The sequence below is a fragment of the Myotis myotis genome, unplaced genomic scaffold (genome assembly GCF_014108235.1).
Source record: "Myotis myotis isolate mMyoMyo1 unplaced genomic scaffold, mMyoMyo1.p scaffold_m19_p_19, whole genome shotgun sequence".
Taxonomy (NCBI): domain Eukaryota; kingdom Metazoa; phylum Chordata; class Mammalia; order Chiroptera; family Vespertilionidae; genus Myotis; species Myotis myotis.
Window position 1 is genome coordinate 654,410 of NW_023416323.1, and position 19,581 is coordinate 673,990.

The 19,581-nt window shown below is 59.5% G+C and overlaps 1 protein-coding gene and 1 long non-coding RNA gene across 2 annotated transcripts; one reads left to right on the plus strand and one right to left on the minus strand.

The window, feature by feature from the left end:
• Window positions 1–1,854: 1,854 nt before the first annotated feature.
• BCL3 (BCL3 transcription coactivator) lies at window positions 1,855–11,311 on the minus strand. Its single transcript, XM_036346386.1, has 9 exons — window positions 10,906–11,311; window positions 8,790–8,943; window positions 4,623–4,731; window positions 4,189–4,393; window positions 3,993–4,081; window positions 3,722–3,799; window positions 2,983–3,150; window positions 2,608–2,725; window positions 1,855–2,459 (listed from the first exon to the last, which is right to left on the minus strand). The coding sequence occupies exons 1-9, from the start codon at window positions 11,159–11,161 to the stop codon at window positions 2,272–2,274; spliced, it is 1,365 nt and encodes a 454-aa protein (XP_036202279.1). The 5' UTR covers window positions 11,162–11,311; the 3' UTR covers window positions 1,855–2,271.
• Window positions 11,312–11,531: 220 nt separating this feature from the next.
• On the plus strand, window positions 11,532–14,458 carry LOC118674680. The gene is made up of 3 exons (XR_004973694.1): window positions 11,532–12,189; window positions 12,690–13,160; window positions 13,694–14,458. It is a non-coding gene; the product is annotated as an uncharacterized LOC118674680 (long non-coding RNA).
• Window positions 14,459–19,581: the final 5,123 nt, after the last annotated feature.

Here is a 19,581-nt window from a genome sequence, read left to right on the forward strand (position 1 = left end):
GTGGATATAGATCGTCCACCTGCAGACAGAAAGAAGGGCTCTGGGTTTCGATTCTGGTCAAGGGCACATGCCCCAGTTGTGGGCTCCTCAGTCACCAGTAGGGGGCGTGCAGGAGGCAGCTGATCAATGATCCTCTCATCATTGATGTTCCTTTCTCTCTCCCTCTCTGAAATCAGTAAGAAACAATATTAAAAAAAAGAAAAACAGCCCTAGCCGGTTTGGCTCAGTGGATGGAGCGTCGGCCTGCGGACTGAAGGGTCCCGGGTTCGATTCCAGTCAGGGGCATGTATCTTGGTTGCGGGCACATCCCCAGTTTGGGGTGTGCAGGAGGCAGCTGATCGATGTTTCTCTCTCATCGAGGTTTCTGACTCTCTGTCCCTCTCCCTTCCTCTCGGTAAAAAAGTCAATAAAATATATTTTAAAAAAAAGCAAAGAAAAACAGCACTTACCATTACTCAGAAACACATGATCACTCATGAAGACCTTTACAATGGGACCTAGGTCATCAGCTTCTCTAGAAGGACAGCCCTTTCTTCAAGGCCAGGGGTAGTGGGGGCTGTTAGATCCCCAGTCCTTCCTCAGGGGTTCCAGCTTGTCCCTGCTGTCCCCACTGCACACCCATCTTCCCTTCCTGAAGATCAGTCAATTCCTGTAGCAAATTTCTTATCCATATAGCAATCTCCTAGCAACGCTGATTCTCTGATTGAACCTGGGGTCAGCTGAATCAAGGCTCCTAACGATATCCTCCTCGTCCTAATCCCTGGAATCTGTGATGTCACTTTATGTGGCAAAGGGACTTTACAGACTGGATGAGGTTAAGGACCTTGAGATGGAGATTATCCTGGGTCCAATGTAATCACAGGATCCTCCTAAGAGGAAGGCAGGAGATCAGAGTAGATGTACAGATGGAAGCAAAAGGTTGTAGACACAAGGAAGGGACCAGGAGCCAAGGAATGCAGGCCAACCACTAGGAGCTGGAGAATGCAAGGGAACGGATTCTCCCCTACAGCTGCCTGAAGGAACCAGCCCTGTGGACACCTTGGCCGAGAGAAACTGATTTTACACTTCTTTTTTTAAAATATGTCTTTATTGATTTTTAGAGAGAGAGGAAGGGCGAGAGATAGATAGAAACATCAATAGGAGAGAAACATCATCCATCAGCTGCCTCCTGCACGTCCCCTACTGGGGATCGAGCCTGCAACCTGGGCATGTGCCCTGACCAGGAATTGAACCAGCGACCTCCTGGTTCCTGGGTCGATATGGAACCACTGAGCCACACCTGCTGGGCGGATTTTACACTTCTGACCTCCAGGAGTATAAGACAATACACTTCTGTTGTTTTAAGCCACTTAATTTGTGGTGCTTTGTTAGCGTGGTAACAGGAAAGGAATGCTTGATTCACAAGAGATGTGTCCACAGAGCCAAGGCACAGACATTGTATTCAGGGGCCCTAGAGCCACTGAGTAAAATGTGACACACCAAGAGAGGCAGGCACACAGAAACAATCATACGACGACCGCAGGTCTCACAAATGCCACAGAGACAACCGCAGTGTCACACACCAGTCATCTGTGGCACTCCTCGGAAACACACACACCCAGGGTCACTGTGGAATGTGACAAGGTCTCCTGGAAAAATGTCACACATTCGGTCATCCCCGAAAACAATGGCTCAGTGACACAATGACAGAACATCCGAACACGCCGGAAATCCTAGTGTCACTCACACAGGCCGTCACCCTTCTGAGACTCACAGGTCACTCGTGGAGTCAGCGGGGTACGGCTTTCAGGTGGGTGCACACACAAACACACTTCTCCAGACCTCCTCATGAAAGCGGTCCAGACAAGCCAGGGATATGTTACAAAAATAGTTTATTACAAAAGAAATCCAACCAAAAATGCCTAATAATTTACATCGTTATAAGTGCCCCGCAGCAGCCCGTCTCTCCCTCCTCATGGGCGGAGGGCAGAGGGAGCAGCTGTTCCCTGGTTCCACCAGCTCTGAGAGAGGAGAAGGAAATATATGATTGAGTGGGATTCCAGACAGGAGATTGGTTGCCTGAGAAGAACAGGGGAAAGAGTCCTGGGCGGAAGACGGAAGACGAGGTGGGGGGATATCTGTGCTCAAAAGAGGGGGCAAATGCATGTGCAAATCCTGGTTCGAAGATGGGGGGGGGGGCAGAGTGAGATCTTCACAGTTTCCAGGAGGGCTGACTCCACAAGGGCAGGGAGGTCCCTCCTCATGAGTCCAAGATCTGCCCCCCCATCCTTCTCAGCTGCCTCCTGGAGCTGGCGGGGGAGGCACCGGCCGGCCAGGGGCTTGGAGGACCCCGACAAAGGGCAGGAAGGCAGGTGGAGATGAGGGAGAGAGGAAGAAATTGGGGGGAGCCATGGGAAATCCAAGGGGATCCTTGGGAGGAGACTGGGAAGGCGAGGAGGATGGTGATGCAGAGAGAAGACCTGTGGGAAGAAGAGAGAAGGTGGGTGAGGGCAGTGCGACTAGATACAGAGAGAAGGGGGTCGGGGTCCCAACTCCTGGATTCGGAGGGGCGCCGGGTCTGGAAGGTCGGGAGGAAGGAGGGAGCTGGGGCTGGAGCTGGTTTCTCACCATTGGAGCTGAGGCGGCTGCTGCTCTCGGGGGAGGTGGTGGCACTCCGGTCAGGGGAGGGCTCTGGCTGTGACGCAGGCGCAGGTCGCGTGGCCTTCCCCCTCAGGATGTCGATGACCTGCAGGAAGATGGGGGTCACCACCAGGCCCCCCCACCCTCCACCTCCGCTTGCTCAAGGGTCTGTCAGCGAGCACAGCAGCAGGTGAAGGTGGGCACGTTGCCTCCTTTCTTGGTGCTTCAGGCTCTCCTCCTGTCTAGACCTCACACCCACCCTCTGCGCTCCACGCCTGGGCACAGACGCACACGCACACCCCTGGGTCTGTTCTAGGGGAACAGACTCCCCCAGCCCCGCACCCCGCCACCGCGCACACTCACCCGGCGGCTGCGCGCCACCATGAGCGGCGTGTCGTTGTGACAGTTCTTGAGGCTGCTGTCGGCGCCGCTGCGGACCAGCGTGCGCACCAGCGGCAGGAGCCCGCGGCCAGACGCCGAGTGCAGCGCCGAGCTGCCCGAGTACATCTGCGCGTTCACGTTGGCGCCGTGCTGCGGGGTGGAGGGGCGGGTCAGGACCAGCCCGCGCCCGGACCCAGGGCGATGGGGGCGGGGCCAGGGAGGGGCGGGGCCAGAGCCCGGGGCAGGACCACCCGCGCCCGGACCCAGGGTGATGGTGGCGGAGCCAGGGGTGGGCGGGGCCAGAGGGAGGGGCGGGGCCAGAGCCCGGGGCTGGACCACTCGCGGGCTGGTGATGGAGAGGAGGATGGGAGCTAGAATCCCCGACGGGTCAGCGTGGGACTAGGCGGGCGGCGCTGGATCAAACCGCGCTAGACTCCGGGTCTGGCCGAAGTCGGGGCGGAGTCAGAGAGGGGAAGGGGCTGGGTCTGCGCGGGACAGCGCTGGACCGGGCCTGCTAGGCTCTCGCTGGCCGGAGCTTGGGCCGTTCGGGGGCGGCGGGGGAATAGCAGAGGGCCCAGGAAGAGTCCGCAGCCTGGGGGTAAAGTCTTAGGGCGGCCAGAACGAGGCCTTGAAGGAAGGGTCGGATCTGGACGCAAAGGGGGCGATGGCGGGTTGGTGCCGGGGGAAAGGGTGGGGGAGGCCGCGGGCAGGGCGCACCCACCTGCAGCAGCAGCTGCACCATGCTCAGGCTGTTGTTTTCCACGGCGTGGATGAGTGGGGAGCGGCCGCTCTTAATGTCCTGCGGCGGGGAGGGAAGGCCCTTGAGTCGTTCCGAGCTCTGACCCAACAGCTGGCGGCCCGCATCCCCACCGCTCAAGCTGGACGGAGCCCTCAAGCCCCACCCGCCCACGCAGGCGCTCTCCCACGCAGCCCCGCCCTCTGTGGGCCCCGCTCCTCCTGTCCGCATCCCTGGCCCTCGCTCCCTTGCTCACCACCGCGTCGATGTCCGCGCCACGCTCCAGCAAGAGCAGCACCGCTTCGTGGCACTCGGTGTTCACGGCCACGTGCAGGGCAGTGAGCCCTAAAGGAGAGGGAGGTTCGGTCAAGCACGCGCCTGGGACTTTGCAGCTTCAGAAGGCCGCCAGGACCTGCCCGACAGACCCACCCTGCGCCCGAGCCCGTACTCACCGTCATAATTGCGGGCCTCCAGGTCCACTGTGCCCGGGGCCGCGCTATCCAGCAGGGCCCGCAGGCAGGTCGGGCTGCGGTGCTCACACGCCAAGTGGGCTGCTGTCTGGCCATGGCGGTCCAGGGCCATGGGGCTGGCACCGGCCATCACCAGTAGCCGGACCACAGACGGCAAAGTGGTGATCACAGCCAGGTGTAGCGGCGTCTGGGGAACAGAGTCTGTGAGGGACCCGTGTGTGCCCTGCCCTGGTCCTAGTCCTGCCTCCCTCAGAATTTCCCAGTCCTGACCCCCAGCTGCAGTCTTCCTCAGGAGCCAGAAATCTGGTGCCCCTCCTCCCTCAGACCCATGAATCCAGGCCCCCAGCCCCTCCTCCCTCAGACCCAGGAGTCCAGGCTCCAGGCTCCAGGCTCCAGGCCCCAGGCCCCAGCCTCACCTGCCTGAGGTTGTTGTAGATGTCCAGCTCCCGGCCCCCATGCTGGAAGAGGCTGACGAGTCGATGCACAGCTGGCAGATTGCCCTGCACCACGGCAATGTGGAGTGGCCTGGGGGTGAGGGTCACAGACATTAGGGGCCGGTCACCTCTCACCCCCATGCTCTTAGCAGCGCTTTCTCCAATATGTGCCGATACTTTGGAAATATCTCCAGAATCCAGTCACTCCTCCCACCCCCACTCCCTTCATCCTGACTCAGCCCCCATCATCCTGGACCGTCTCCTCCTCACTGGCTTCACTGCTTCCACCATGGCCCTACTGTCTGTCCCCCACGTAGCAGCCAGAGGGACCCTGTTAGACCCCTCGTCCAGGCATGCGCCCCCCCCCCCCCTTCGGCTCAGAACCCTCAGAGTCAAGGCCAAGTCCTCGCATGACCCACAGGCCTTGAGTGATCTTGTCTCCCGCTCTTCAACCCTTTTGACCTCCTCTCCATCTGCTCTCCGCATTCGGCTCTGACCACTGGCCTCCTTGCTGTTACTCAAACATAACACGCATGCTTGCCTCCCGGGGCCTTAGCACTGGCTGTTCCCTCGGCCTGGAACACGCTTCTGCAGGCCTCTGCCAAAATGGAATGGCATCGGCTCCCTCCTCCTCCTCCTTACCCTGCTTAACTTCTCTCCACTTGACATTGTACAGTTTACTTGTTTCCTGTCTGAATCCCACGCCCCCCCCCCCCCCCCCCAGAAGGTTAACTCCACCAGGACAGGGTGTTTTGTCTACTTAGGTCACCGGCCAGTGCCTAGGGCAGTGCCTAGGGCTGAGCAGGTGCTCTGTGAACATGCGCTGAATAAATGAATCCATCCCAATGATCCCTGGCCATCCTCGAAGCCTGTGACCACGTTCCCACCCCTTTGGGGCCACAGTTTTCTCGTCTGTGAAATGAGTGGGGATGAACTAGATGCCAGTAAAGTCTCCATCGGTTGTGACTCCACATCCCATTCAGCGGAGAAAAGAGTGGAGAAAGTCTGGCCCCAAAGGGAAGTGGGATGGGGTCATTGTTCTGGAGTTTGGGCTGTGCAAAGGAAGGGCTCATTCCCGCAGCTTCTGGGAAGGCTATCAGCTCTCCGCTTTCTCTGGGAATTACCCTCTGCCCAGGAGCACTGTCTGCCCGGTCATGAGGGGAGCAGCCACCATCCAGGGGGACACAATGTCTGGCATAAAGGGCCTGGCCTTCTGGCCTCAACTGCGAAGGCCACTCCAGCTGCCACCTCCCCTGTGGGATGCACAGCAGCTCGACTTCTCCCCGGGCCCAGCCCATAAGCTTTCTGCCAGCTTCCCAGGGCCCCCAACCTGCAACAGCCAATCCAAGCGGAGGGCAATCTGGGATGACTGTGCATGGGCCTTCGCCTACTTGCTCAGGGTCGGGGACACTGGCACTTAGGGCCCAAGGCTGACTGCAAGTACGCAGCCCACACAACCTTTCCAAGTCCAGTTACTGGACCAACTGCTCCCAGCTGGACAATGTGCATCCTGGACCAGCTCCCTAGGTGCTTGGCTGGGGATGGAGACACCCAGCAGCCCAGAGGGCTTTGGGGGGGGAGGGGGCTAAGGAGGCCAGGGTTGCAAATGGGGGTGTCCTCCCTAGCTGTGTGCGCTAAGGCAAAGGCACGTGGCCCTTCTGAGCCTCGGTTTTCTCTTTTGTGAAGTATCATCCACCTCCCAGGGGGAGATTATGCAGGAGGAACGCGGAACCTGGACCCTAATCCTTGAAAGCCCAATTTAAAAAAAAAAAAAAAAATGTTGGGGAGGGGTTGGACCTGGGCCTCCTGGGAAGGGGTCTCTTCCTCCCCCGCTTCTCTCGGTACGCACCCCCCCCCCCCCCGCCCCCGTCCCTCTCCGCGCGGGCGGGGTTAAGTGAGGGCAGAGGGAGCGAATGATTTCAGAGAAACCGTCCAGGCCTGAGTTCCCATAAACGCGCGGGCCGCAGGGGGTGGGGCGGGGCTGGAGGAAGTGGGGACGGGAGGGGCGGCCCTGCCCTCGGACTTCCAGTAACAGGTCTGCTGGGCGGGGCTCCGCTTCCTGCTCCCGGGGGAGGGAAGCCTGAGCCGCCGGGGATCTACCGGGGCCACCCGCCCCCTCCCCCGGCGCCCCGACTTCCATCCTCGAATGGGGTAAAGGAGGGGGAAGCCCAAGCCAGAGACCTCGCTTGTCTGGGGGGCGCGAGGGGGGAAAGACCCCAAGTCTCCAGCCTGGAGGCCCCCCTGGTACGCCGCAGACTCCAGATGGCTTCTGGTCGCCCCTCATCCCAGCATCCACCTCAAAGTCTCCTGGGACCCTACCCCTTGGCTGATCGGACTTCCCAGTCCCTCTCTAGATGCCCTGGCTGCCCTGCATCCTGTTCCTTTCCGCACCAGAGATCCAGGAATGCTGAGCCCCCAGCTCTGCCCTCTGGGACTCAGTGCTCGTCTCCCCCCAACACCACCCCCAGACCCAGATTTTGCTTGCCAGTGCCTGACCTCTTGGGGGTCCAGAAGCCCTGAGATTCTTGCTCCCTGAGTCCCTCTAAGTCTAGCCTCCCGACCAAGCTTTGCAGCTCTGGGGGCCCAGCCTTAGCGTGTCCTTCCCACCCCCCCACCCCCGCCCCCAGGCTGTGCCAGCTGCCCATTCCGGTAAAGCCTGGCCCCAGCGGAAGGGGTTAAGGTTAGAGGGAGCGCCGGGAGGGGGAGGCTGCGAGTGAGTGACGGGTGCTGACGTGGGGGAGGCAGAGCAGCTGGGCTGCGGTCAGGTTCTGCGGGAAGGGATTTCCCCGGACCAGCAGCTGAGGCAGAAGTGTTTGCTTTTGGGGAGAGGGGAGAGAGGCGGGAGAGTGAGAGAGCGGGGGAGGGCGGGCGGGGCGCGGGGCTACAGCCTGGCGTGCTAGGTCTCCTCCTGCACCCTGCTTGCACAGGCTACAAACAACTCGCCCCTGGGGGCAGATACGCATTAAATCCATTTCACAGACGACCCCGGAGGTAGCCAGAGGAGGAAACGAGCTTTATCGAGTCCTTTATATATCTCAGACACTTTCTCCTGCTTGGGTGCACACCGTGGCCCACACTGCCTGGGGAGCTCTGTTCCAACAACACCCACCCACGTGTACTGAGCACCTACTGTGCGCTGAGCCCCGTTCCCTGCACTATATGAATGTTCATCGTTGCACTGAATCCTCGCTGGGATCCGTCCTATTATGAGGTGTGGATTTCCAGACAGAAACACTGAGGCTCAGGGACCTGAGGTCGCCTCACATCCAGCAGTGGAGTGTCATCCCCCCCCCCCTTCCCTGCAGAAATAGGCTTGTCAATCCGTGCCTACCTGTGGTTTGCAGTCCCCAAAACTATTCCCAGAGAAGCGCTCTACAGAAACCATCTCATGTTTGCCTCGCAGGCTCCTGCACACTTATGGTTCCTGTTTTTACAGGGGGGAACTGAGGCAGGGAGGGGTGAGAAAGTGACTAGCTGAGATTCAAACGGAGGTCAATGGAATTAGAAGCCTGATGGTCAAGTGTGCAGAGGGCTAAACCCTCCTGTGTGGGATTTCTCAGCAGCTTCAGGAATAGGTTCTTCAAACTGCCGGTGACAAAACCATGGGATTTGTGAAATCAGTTTAAGGGATCGTGAAAATAATTTAGTGGGTTGTGACCATGAAACAATGAGAAACACACTAGAACAGAAAACAGATCCCACGTAGTGAGGGTATGGTTTTGTTTGGTGCGATTTTTTATTTCTGGTTTATACGTGTATGTGCTGAGTTTTTAATATAAAATAACAATAACAATGTTAATTAGTACCTATTGAGCACTCATCACCTACCATGCTCGGTACTAGGAGCTGAGCATGCATAATTCATATAATAAGTCAACCAATGAAATGTCTTTCTCTTTGTTGGAGTGTGATAACAAGTTTGAAGCCCCTTACTCCAAAATCGGCACCAGGAGGTAAGCGCTCTCAGGGCGCCCATTTTTCAGAAGAGGCAACTGAGGCTCCAGGAGGGGATGGGCCTACTCAAAGTCACACAGCCAGCGGTGGGGTTAGCTAGCGAGGCCTGGCTGAGTGCCCCTGTGTTGTGGTGGCTGAAGCGGGAGAGCTGGCTTCCCCATTCCCACTCCCCATCAATGGGGGACTAGTACTCACGTGTCTCCGTCCTCATCTGCGCGGGTGGCCACGGCGATGTCGGCTGACAGAGGGTGTTCCATTGAGCACATCATGGGGTACAGGGGTGGAGGCAGGCCCAGCAGAGGAAAGGGGGAGCCCATGGTTGGGGTGGGGTACAGAGGCAGTAAGGGTCCTGGGCAGAGAAAAGACACGGGTGAGGCCAAGCCCACAGACCCCCCCCAGCCCTCGGCCCACCTCCAGGCCTTTGCTCCTGCAGTGCCCACCTGCCCTTTTCCCCAGGCCCCTCTTGCATCTCATTCTGGGTCCAGAAGGCTCAAGACAAAGCCCCTTTCCATGTCCCTCCTCTGGGCTCCCACAGCTTCCCCCACTCAGTCCGTGTCCCCCAGCCCTGGTCACTCTCATTGTCATTTTAAAAAATATATATATTTTTTTTATTGATTTCAGAGAGGAAAGGAGAGGGAGAGATAGAAACATCAGTGATGAGAGAGAATCATCGATCGGCGATCGGCTACCTCCTGCACGTCCCCCACTGGGGATTGCAACCCGGGAATCGAACCATGACCTCCTAGTTCATAGGTCCATGCGCAACCACTGAGCTACACTGGCCTCGTTGTCACTTTCCATGTTTTTGACTCTCCTCTCCTGCTAGGCAGAAAGTCCCTCAAGGACTGAACTCCCTCATCACCCAGCAGGGGGTCCTCAGGGCCTGTTTGCTGAGTGAATTTGTGGCTGAGGGGGGTAAAGACAGGTTGAAGTGCTGAGTGTGGGGTGACTGCCTAGAGTATTTGGGGGAGAGGAGTGGGTCAGAAGGTGAGAGGTGATACCAGAAGCCTGTAGAAGCCTATTCAGATCACACGGTGGGAAGGGGGACCTTGGCAGCAGGGAAATCCATATCTACCCAGCACATAGATGGGAAAACTGAGGCCTGGGTTCTCACCTGGGGAATGGGAAGTGGGGGTAATAGCAGGCCTCCCGATGCACAGCTAGAGGCTGTACCCTAATGGGGTGGGAGGTGCAGAAACTGGGCAAAGGTTTGGAGGCACTAAGCACGGGCTTTGCCACTTTGGGGGCCACTTGGGGATGGTGAGGTGAGCACAGCTGTGGCAGGGGATGCCCCTTCCTTGAGATCAGGGATGGAGTCAGGATGGGGAGAATGGCGTTTGGCCTCCTCTGTCATCTCCTCATCGCTGGGAGTCCTGAACGCCCCCCAGTTTCCTGGTCCCTGTATCTCCAATACCAGGCTTTGGTGCCCTGAGGCCTTCTGAAGATCCCTGAATCCTTCATCCTGGCCCCAAATTCTTGAGTCCCAGATTTCCTTGGTCCTGTCCCCTATTATTAGAATCCTCAGCCCCAAGCCCTCTAATACTGCCTGGTCTTGTGACCCCGGATGAAACTCTGATCCATGGTGAACACACACAACTGGGTGGCCAGCGCCCTGGGCCCCTGTCCTGCTGGTTCATCAGGACCCCCGGGTCTGTTTCCTTGGCTCTCTCTGACCCCAGACATTGGGGCGCTCAGAACTCTGACTCTGTTCTCCTGACCCCCCAAGTCCCCGGATGTCTTCGTTCCTGAGATTTTGACGTCCTGGGATCCCTTAATATCTGCCTCCTTAGAACCCAGTCTCTATTCCCCTGACTTCCTTTGACCCCACACATCTGGATGCCAAGAACCTCAGCGTCTTGGGCCTGAGCACTGATTCCCCAAAACCCTGGGGGTAGAGACCTGGGGTCTTAAGAGTTTGTAATTCTGTGATCCCTAGACTTCAGGCTCTGCCCCTTGATTCCCCGAGACCCCAAATCTATACTGCTGGGCAGGTCCCCTGGGTCCCCATATCTGTCGCGTTCAGACCCTAGGCTCGTCCCGCAGGCCCCCTGCACCCAGCTTCCTGGGGCCCCCATATCTCTGTCCCAAGGCACTGCTCCCTGATGCTTCCATGTCTGTATCCCAGGGACCGGGGCCTGCCCCCCAGCGTCCCAGGAGCCCCATATCTGAGCTTTGGGACCTTGGGTTCTCCCCCTGCCCCCTCGACTCCCAGGAACCCCTTGTGCTTGCATCTGAGCTATGCGCCCCGGCTCCGGTGACCCAGTGCCCTGTCTGGCCCCCAACCCGACCTTGACCAGAGAGAGACACTCACCCTGGTAATAAAGGGCCTCTGGCCGGGCCAGGCCGTGGCGCGACGCTGGGGCGGCGGGCGCGCTGGAGCCGCCGAGCTGGGGCTCCGGGGTGGCCAAGGGGCCCGCGGCGCAGCGGGGGGCGGCGGGCTCCGGGGAGGGCGCGCGCAGCGGGCGCTTACGCAGCGGCAGCGTGGCGCCCGGGAGCCCGGCGGCCTTGGGCCGGGTGCGCAGGTCCACGGGCCCCTCGTCCATGGCCCCCGTGGGGCATCGGGGCATGGGGCCGCCGGGGACGGCGGCCGAGCGGGCGGCCGGAGCGCGGCTCGGCTCGGCGGCACCGAGGGAGGTTGAGCCAGGCGCCGGGACTTCCCCTGCCGCCGGCTGAACTGAAGGGACTTTTGTCGGCCGGGGCGGTGCCGGCAGCCCGCCTCCACGCCCCCAGCCCCCCCTCTTCCCCCGGGGCCACCCGTCCGCTCCCGGGGTTTCCTGGACCGGGTGCCGCTCCCGTGGCCCCGCGGAGCCGTCGGCCGCTCGCCCCGCCTGCGCCTCGCCCCGCGCCCGCCCCTCTTGGCCCCGCGGCGCCCAGGGCGGCTGGGCCGCGGTTCGGAGTGGGGTGGGGGTGGGGGTGGGAAGGGGGCGGGGTCGGGGGTGGGGGGTAGGGGGGTCCCCACCCCTGCGGCGGCGGGCCTCTCGCTGTCGCGTCTCTGTGTTTGCCTCTCCGGCTATGTCTCCCTCTCTCTCGGAGAGATGTCTCCGGCCTCTCTCTGTCTCTACCTCTATCTCTGTCTGCGCTGTCTCTTTGCATCTACGATCCTTTTGCCTGTGGACTTCTGTCTGCTTCCCTGTCCCTCCCCAAGGGAAGCAATTCCATGACTCCCTGGGGTCGTCAGGGCGCGGGTTCGAGTCCTGACTCCCATTTCCTCGCCCGGTGACCTTGACCACGCACTTCCCCTCTCTGGGCCGTTTCCTTTGTGAGAGCGAAAGGGCGCACCCGGGGCCGGGCCGGGCAGATGCCTGCACTGTCCCCCTGCCTGCCCCCCCCCCCGCCCCCCGTGGCTCCCCGCCGGGGGTCTGGACCGCGCTGGGGGCGGGGGACTGCGCTGGGGGCGCTCAAAGGGACATTGATTGTGTCTCTCCCCGCGGGGTCCCTGCGCCCAGCGCGTGTCGCCAGGCACCGGGAATCCTGAAAATACAGAGAGAAACAGACGTGGAACAGAGGCTTAGAGATCGTGAGAGACCGAGGAAGGGAAAGACGAGAGACAGCAAGAGGCGCAGACCAGACTCGGATCGACCAAAGTTCAGGGCGGGTGTGTGTGTGTGTGTGTATAGGGGGGGGGTGGGGGGTATCTGGCTTCCCCTTCTCCCCCACGCCCCCCTCCCGGGTCGGGCGGGGTAGAGGAGTGAGGAACAGGCCGGGCGGGTTGGGGGACGTGACTCAGGCCGGCTGGATCTGGGGGGGCGGGGGGAGGCGGGCTCTCCCCGGGCCCCTCCCTGCTGCCCTTCTCCCCACCCCAGGGCGGGGCCCCGGCGGCTCGGGGCTTTCCCGGATTTCCCTGGGGGCGGGGCGGTCGCTGGGGTTGAGTCCGGGTCACTGAGCTCCAGCAGACCGAGGGGGAGGCTTTGGGGCTTAGGGGGGCGAGGGAGTGGGGGCTACACCCCGGACCTGTCAGGCGGCACGCAGGGCCTCTCAGTGCATCTCCCCACATCTCTGCAGCTCTGTCCCTCATCCCTGGCCTCCCTCTCGCTGTCTGCGGCCTGCCCCGTCTCTTTTTGTCTCCTGATATTTGTCTGTATATCTGTCTCCCAGGAAGCCTCTCTCTGGGACCCCGAAATTGGGTGCGGGGCCCTGGTCCCCAAGAAGGGACTTAACCCGGGATGTGAGGAGCCGCAGTGGACAGAGGCCTGACCTCTTCCTCATTCTTCCTCTCTCTGGATCGCCCTCTCAGTCCCTGTAATGGGGAAACATCTCCAAGCAAGACCTGAGTTCAAATGCCACCTCCACCCCTGCTTCCCTGGGACCTTGGACAGTCAGTCCTCCTGAGACCCAGCCTGTTCTGGCAAATGGGCTGATGCCAACCCCTGCCTCTCCGTGTTGTTTGGGCGACAGCAAGAGGAGAGATCGGAAGTTCGGATGCTGTTGGCACTGCCCACCCAGCCTTCATCTCTGGGGACTTTCAGACACAGGAGAGGGGTGGGGTGCAGAGCATGACCCCACAGTAGAGAAACCGGAAGCTGAGCCGCAGAGGGACGGGGCCCATCAAGGGGGTGACCCTAGGAGGTAGGGTTGGAAGGCACCCAGGGTCCTCCCTCTCTGAGCATCCTGGGGCAGGGGGAGCAGTGGCTCTGGGCCCAGGCAGGCCTGGGGAGGGGGCATCTGTGTGTCGCCCAGAGTGGGGCTTGGACGGGCTGAGGGAGAGGGGGTGCCCAGTCTGAGGATGGATGAGGGATAAAGAGTCTGGGGGAGGAGGACCTGAAGGAGAAAGACAGGCCTGAGAGAGAAATAAAATGGTATAAGGAGGGGAGGGGGTCCGAGGAAGGGGGTATGGTCTGAGAAGGTCAGGAGGACCCAGTGAGGACAGAGGCTCTGATGGAGGAGGAGAGAGCTGGGGGCTTGGGGGGGAGGGGAACTGAGGGTGGAGGTGAATTCTGATAGAGTCGGAGGGTTGGAGGGTCTGAGGGTGGAGGGCACGGCCTGTGGGAGGAGGAGCAGTTGGAGGAGGGCCTCCTTGAGGAACCAGCAGGGGCTCAGGGGAGGGGAGAAGAGGGAGGCCTGGCGTCAGCCCCGCCCTGTAGCTGTCTCTGATTTCCCAGAATCTTCTGCTGCTCAGGAAAGTCCCTGCTCCCACAGCACCTCCCTCAGTGTCGGGAATGGAGGATGCGGAACCAGGATGCCTACCCCCTCTCTCCCCCCTGATTCCCTGCGTCCCAGGAGGGGAGGACTAGGGTCTCCCCTCTCTGGGCCTTGCACTGTGGAGGCCCCCTGCTGGCAGGGGCTGCCCCTGGATGAGTCCCAGAAACTTCCCAGAGAAGGCCCGGAAGTCCTGCCTGGTGTCTCACCACTTTCCCTCACTCAGATAGTCTTTTGTACCCGTTCAGATGGCCTCTTCCCGCTGACTGCCTCCCCCCAGGGAAGGAAGGGCCAAGACTGTACCTATTCAAGGTCCCAAGAGGGGAATGAAGTCCCAGCTAGAAGGCTGTGGGCCTGGGGCAGCTTTCTTGCTCTTAGGGCCTCAGTTTCCCCTTCTGAAAGGAGAGGAGAGGGCTTGGCCTTGTCCTGTTTGCTCCCAGCTGAGGCTTGGGTGTAAGTCCTGTCTCTCACTTTCAGTAGCTTAGTGACTTACCCTGATAGAGCCTCAGCTCTCCATAAAACATCTCGATGTATAAAACAGATTCCATCAAGAAAAGAATGCTCCCATCTTACAGGGCCCGAGGGATAGAAAGTGCTCAATTCGCCCTAGCCGGTTTGGCTCAGTGGATAGAGCATCGACCTGTGGACTAAAGGGTCCTAGGTTTGATTCCGATCAAGGGCACATGCCCAGGTTGAGGGCTCGATCCCCAGTGGGGAGCGTGCAGGAGGCAGCCAATCAATGATTCTCTCTCCTCATTGATGTTTCTATCTCTCTCTGCCTCTTCCTTCCTCTCTGAAATTAATAAAAAAATATATTTAAAAGAAGAAGTGCTCAATTCAATGTAGCTGCATTTGATTTTGTTCCTCTGATAGCCATAGGAATAATAATAGTAATTATTATTATCATCAGCAGGACTCATGTCATTGAGGAAATTAGTATTCAACATGGTGGCTTAGAGACGTGGGTTTGAGCCCTGGCTCTGCCATGTGCTTGCTGTGTGGCCTTGGAGAGATGGCTTTCCCTCTCTCTGCCTTTGTAGGGACTATCGTTGGGGATGGTTACGGCGCCTGCCTTGCAGGGCGGTGGAGCAGATGAAGAGAGAGCAGGTGTGCAGAGGGAATGAACGAGTGACAGCTTTTCCCGTCTCCGAATTGCTTGCCTGCACCCATCAGGCCAGGCCTTCCCTGTCTCCCTTTTCCACCAGAGATGAGATAAGATGGTCCCGTTCACTCTGGGCCCAGCTCCCACTAGGAATTGGCCCACTTAATCCTCTTGAGAATCTTATGAGGAAAATTCAACCAAAATCCCCACCTTACAGAGAAGGAAACGAATGGAGTGAGGTCGGTGCCTGGGGTCATGCTGTGAGGGCCAAGGTTGTAAGCCCGTCTCTGTGATCCCGGCAGCCTGGGAGCTGCACCGGCTGGCTGGGAGGTGTGGTCATTCGTCCCAGAGACCACAGGCCTTCCCTCCCAGCTCAATTCTAGGCCCTTATTTCCTGGGAAGCAACTGTTTAGATGGGGAAACAGGCCCTGAGCGGCCCAGGCCTGTGCCCAAGAGCACCTGTGAGGAGTAGCACGGTCCACACCCCCAGGGCGGAGAGGGTGGAGCAGAGAGGTGGGGCGGTGCAGCAGGGGGGACAGGGTGAGACTTCAGAGGGGCTCAGGGAGAGCAGGTAAATGTCGCAGATACTGTGAGCCCCGATGGGGAGTGACTAGTTCAAGGTCACGCAGCCTCCCATCTGGGCTCTGTGTCTGCAGACAACTCGCTCCCCAAGGCTGCCCCTACCCCACCCCCAGGGTGAGCGCATCCCAGCTTCCTAGAGCATGGCTGTGCCTCCTGGTTCCTCCCCACCCTGGGGCCTTGGCAGCTGCTGGCACCGAGCAGGATCAGCCCACGTGGGGACTAGGCCAACCCTTAATCTTCCCCTTTCTCCTTCTTGCTGGGTCTGCACGCACCACGCTGAGTCAGAGGATTGCGACATCCTGGTTTGAGACTGGACACCCTCTCCCCACCCCCATACGCTGCCTTCGGCCATCAGGGCTGACGCAGTGGGCGGGGGTGTCTGGGAAGGTCAGGGTAGGGCAGAGGGTCCCAGCAAGGTGATGGTGGACAGCCAGGCAGTAGGGTGCTGGCCTCCGTGTCCTCACGGGTAACTGGGGCTCACCGTCTCATTGTGTGGGTTTGAGTCCCAGCTCTGCCACTTACCAGCTTTGTGACCCTGGGCGGGACGCTCCCTCTCTGAGCCTCAGTTTACTCATCTATAAAACGGGAGCAAAAATAGTGCATGCCTCACGGGGCTGTTGTGAGGGTCAGGCGAGTTCACACACACACACACACACACACACACACACACACACACACACACGTTGGCACAGGCCGGCGCGGAGTAAGTGCCGAGGAAATGGAAGATGCTAGTATTCTTTCTAAGCGATTGCTCCTATTAATATAGAGGTGAGAGTGACCGCCACTGAGGCACACGGCCTGGATCCCCCTCCAAGAAAAGACTGGTGGCCCCGCTGCCGGTCGCGGGGACCCTGACAGGCTCCCACAGTGGCCCCTTCAGGGTCTGCTTCAGCTTGCCCCCGGCCGCTGACTGGGCAGACAGGGTAGGAAGCCCTGGCACTTCCGCCCGCTGTGGAATTCCTCTAGTGGGCACTTTGCTTCAGGGGTTCCCCCTTGAGCTGGCAGCCTGGCCTGATGTGGGGAGGTGAGCAGGAACCTGCCGGGTGGGCATGTCTGACTCCGTGAGGCCCTGGTGCTGCTCACCCTTCCGTTGCCCTCTTCGCTCACCTACGCTCTGCTTTCGGGAGGACCTGACCCGGGGCAAAGGCCGTTGGAGTCCGACAACCTACGTGTGGATATCGGCTCTGCCTCAGTGGCATCGGAGGGGCATCCAATCTCCCTGGGCCTCAGTTTCCCCCTCTGAGCCAGGAACATCATAACGCAATGGCTGAGAGGACCCAGTGAGTGAGCAAGAAGCCCTCTGGCACAGCGGCCTGGCACAGACGCATCGTGAGGAGCGAGGCGAGCCTGGGTCCACCTTCCACTCTGCCAGTTTGCCCCTGTGAGAGGGGCGCTGGGAGGTCAGGCTCGGAAAGCAGGGTGGGAGGTGAGCGGGCACCTGCAGGGGGGCCTGGGTGAGCCGTGAGGCCCTGGCCTTGGGCTGAGAAGTGGAGGGGAGTCCCCGGGCTGGGACACGGTGGTGTCCCAGAGAAGTTCCCCGATTCCAGGATGCTCCTCAGAGGTGAGGAGGGGAGCCCCTGCCTGCTTGTTCGGTCAGCAGCGAGGAGGGGGGACGTGCACACCAGAAGGCTGCCTCCCTCCTCAGACCAGAGCTGCCCCAGGGCGGGAGGGGGGCGTCCACCATCAGACTCAGAGGGCCCCTGGGTGGTGAGGGGGCATGTTCCCCCCAGCCTGGGAGTTCCTGGTGGGTTTGAATGGTGTTCCTCCTCCCTCAGATCAGATCCTCCCTGAGAAGGCGGGTGTGTCTTCTCCACAGACCAGGTACTTCGAACAGTGGGTGATGCCTCTCCCATCTGCACTTGCAGCTCGGAACTCCCCGGGGAGGGGGGGGGCGGGGGCCTGCCTCCCATCAGACCAGGAGTTCCCTGAACACGAGGCAGGTGCTTCCCTCCTGTGTCTGGGACGGTGGTTCTCAATGGGAGGGGGTGGGGGAGGCAGTTTTGCCCGCCTCACAAGGGGCACTTGGGTGAGTATTAGACTGGAGCAGAGCTTCCTGGAGAGAGCGGGCGTGCCTCCACCATCACCCTAAAGCTCCCGGGGGGTGGGGGGGTCTGCTCCTGCCTCCTCCATCAGACTAGCTCCTGAGCTGTGGAGCCTGAATTAGTCACCACACTAATTCACTGGGGGCACCGGGAGAGCGAGGTGATCTTGCCCCCAGTAGGAAAGTGTGGGCTATGAATTACCCAGATGCTAGTCCAGCGATGGCGAACCTATGACACGCGTGTCAGAGGTAACACGCGAACTCATTTTTCTGGTTGATTTTTCTTTGTTAAATGGCATTTAAATATATAAAATAAATATCAAAAATATGTCTTTGTTTTACTATGGTTGCCAATATCCAAAAATTTCTATATGTGACACGGCACCAGAGTTAAGTGAGGGTTTTTCAAAATGCTGACACGCCGAGCTCAGAAGGTTCGCCGTCGCTGTGCTAGGCGGTACCTGCCTCCTTCAGGAGCTTGGCCTTGCTTCCTGAGCCCCCCTCAGCCCCAGCACCCCCTGAGACCGGCCAAGCCTCCCCAGCGATCCGGAGCCCGGAGCCCGGAGCCCATCCCCGCGGAAGGGACAGCCCCGAACCTGAAAAGACAGTCCTTTCCCTGGAAGTCTGCGCCGCCCCAGCCCCAGGCCGCAACCTCCACCGCGGCCACCAGAGCCTAAAAATACAGACGCAAAAGTCCCCAGGCTCCTGGGAAAGCCGAGGCCACACCAGGCCCTTCCTCATTCGGGCCTGGGCCGCATGGACTCACCGCCCTGTCCCCCACCACTGTCCCGGGGGCCACCCCTGCCCTCCCACACCTGCGCTCAAGGGCGAGGACCCTGCGGGCGCCTCTCCACCACCCCATCCCTCCAAATCGGGTGGAAGGTGGCACAACCCCCCACACTGCCGCCTCCCCTCTGGCCACCCTGGCAGGCTCCGTCTGCACCCTGAAAGCAGGGGGCTGGCGCCATCCGTGAGCCTGTGCCCGCGGAGGCCGGTTCGGGGGTGGGGAGGTGGTGTGGGGGGCTGGTGAGAGGTGGGTGCATGGCAGCTCTCGGTGCCCTGCTCTGCGGGAGGCGGCCGTGGCTGGGCATTACCCAGCTCTGAACTTGCCACTCCGGCCTCCTGTGGTCGCGGAGTCACAGCACATTTGCTCACTTCTGGGAAAATCAAGTTGAAATGTGTGTTTCAGATCCCAAATTCTCTCCTCGCGGGCGCCCGCTGCACCCCCGGCCTGCAGGCCACGGCCGAGGAACCTTGCCCCCTGGAGAACCAAGCCGTCTGAGGAACAGACAGATGTGGAACCGAGGGATGAAAAAATATATTTAAAAACTATGAGAAAAACCCTATGAAATATGATGTGGAGAATCGCATAAAATATAATGTCCCATTTCTTTTTAAAAAAATATATTTTATTGATTTTTTACAGAGAGGAAGGGAGAGAGATAGAGAGTTAGAAACATCTATGAGAGAGAAACATCCATCAGCTGCCTCCTGCACATCTCCCACTGGGGATGTGCCCGCAACCCAGGCACATGCCCTTGACCGGAACCGAACCTGGGACCCTTCAGTCCGCAGGCCGATGCTCTATCCACTGAGCCAAACCGGTCAGAGCTATAATGTCCCATTTCATAAACGCTTGTAAGAGGAGCAGAGCAGGGCGCAGCCAGTCCCTTAGGAGCCCCTGCCCACTTCTTTCTCTTCTTTTCTTTTTTTTAAATGAATGCTCCATTTTTAAAAAATATATTTTTATTGATTTCAGAGAGGAAGGGAGAGAGAGAGAGAGAAAAACATCAATGATGAGAATCATTGATCGGCTGCCTCCTTCCTACTGGGGATCGAGCCTGCAACCCAGGCCTGTGCCCTTGATCGGAATCGAACCCAGGACCCTTCAGTCTCCAGGCCGATGCTCTATGCACTGAGCCAAACCGGGTAGGGCTCTTCCTTTAAAAAAAGATTTTATTGATTGCTTTTAGAGAGAGGGAGGGAGAGAGACACGTGGATTTGTTGTTCCACTTATGCCTTTATTGCTTGATTCTTGTGTGTGTCCTGAAACCTTGGCCCATCAGGATGATGCTCTGACCAACCGGCGACCACACCTCTTTCAAATCACACCGCTTTCCTTCCCG

Coding starts and splice junctions, on each gene's coding strand:
- BCL3 (XM_036346386.1), bottom strand. CDS start 11,161: ATGCCCCGATGCCCCACGGGGGCCATGGACGAGGGGCCCGTGGACCTG. Junction 3,151..3,721: donor TGGTGCAGCTGCTGCTGCAG/GTGGGTGCGCCC, acceptor TCCACCCCGCAG/CACGGCGCCAACGTGAACGC. Junction 2,726..2,982: donor TGGTGGCGCGCAGCCGCCGG/GTGAGTGTGCGC, acceptor ATCTTCCTGCAG/GTCATCGACATCCTGAGGGG.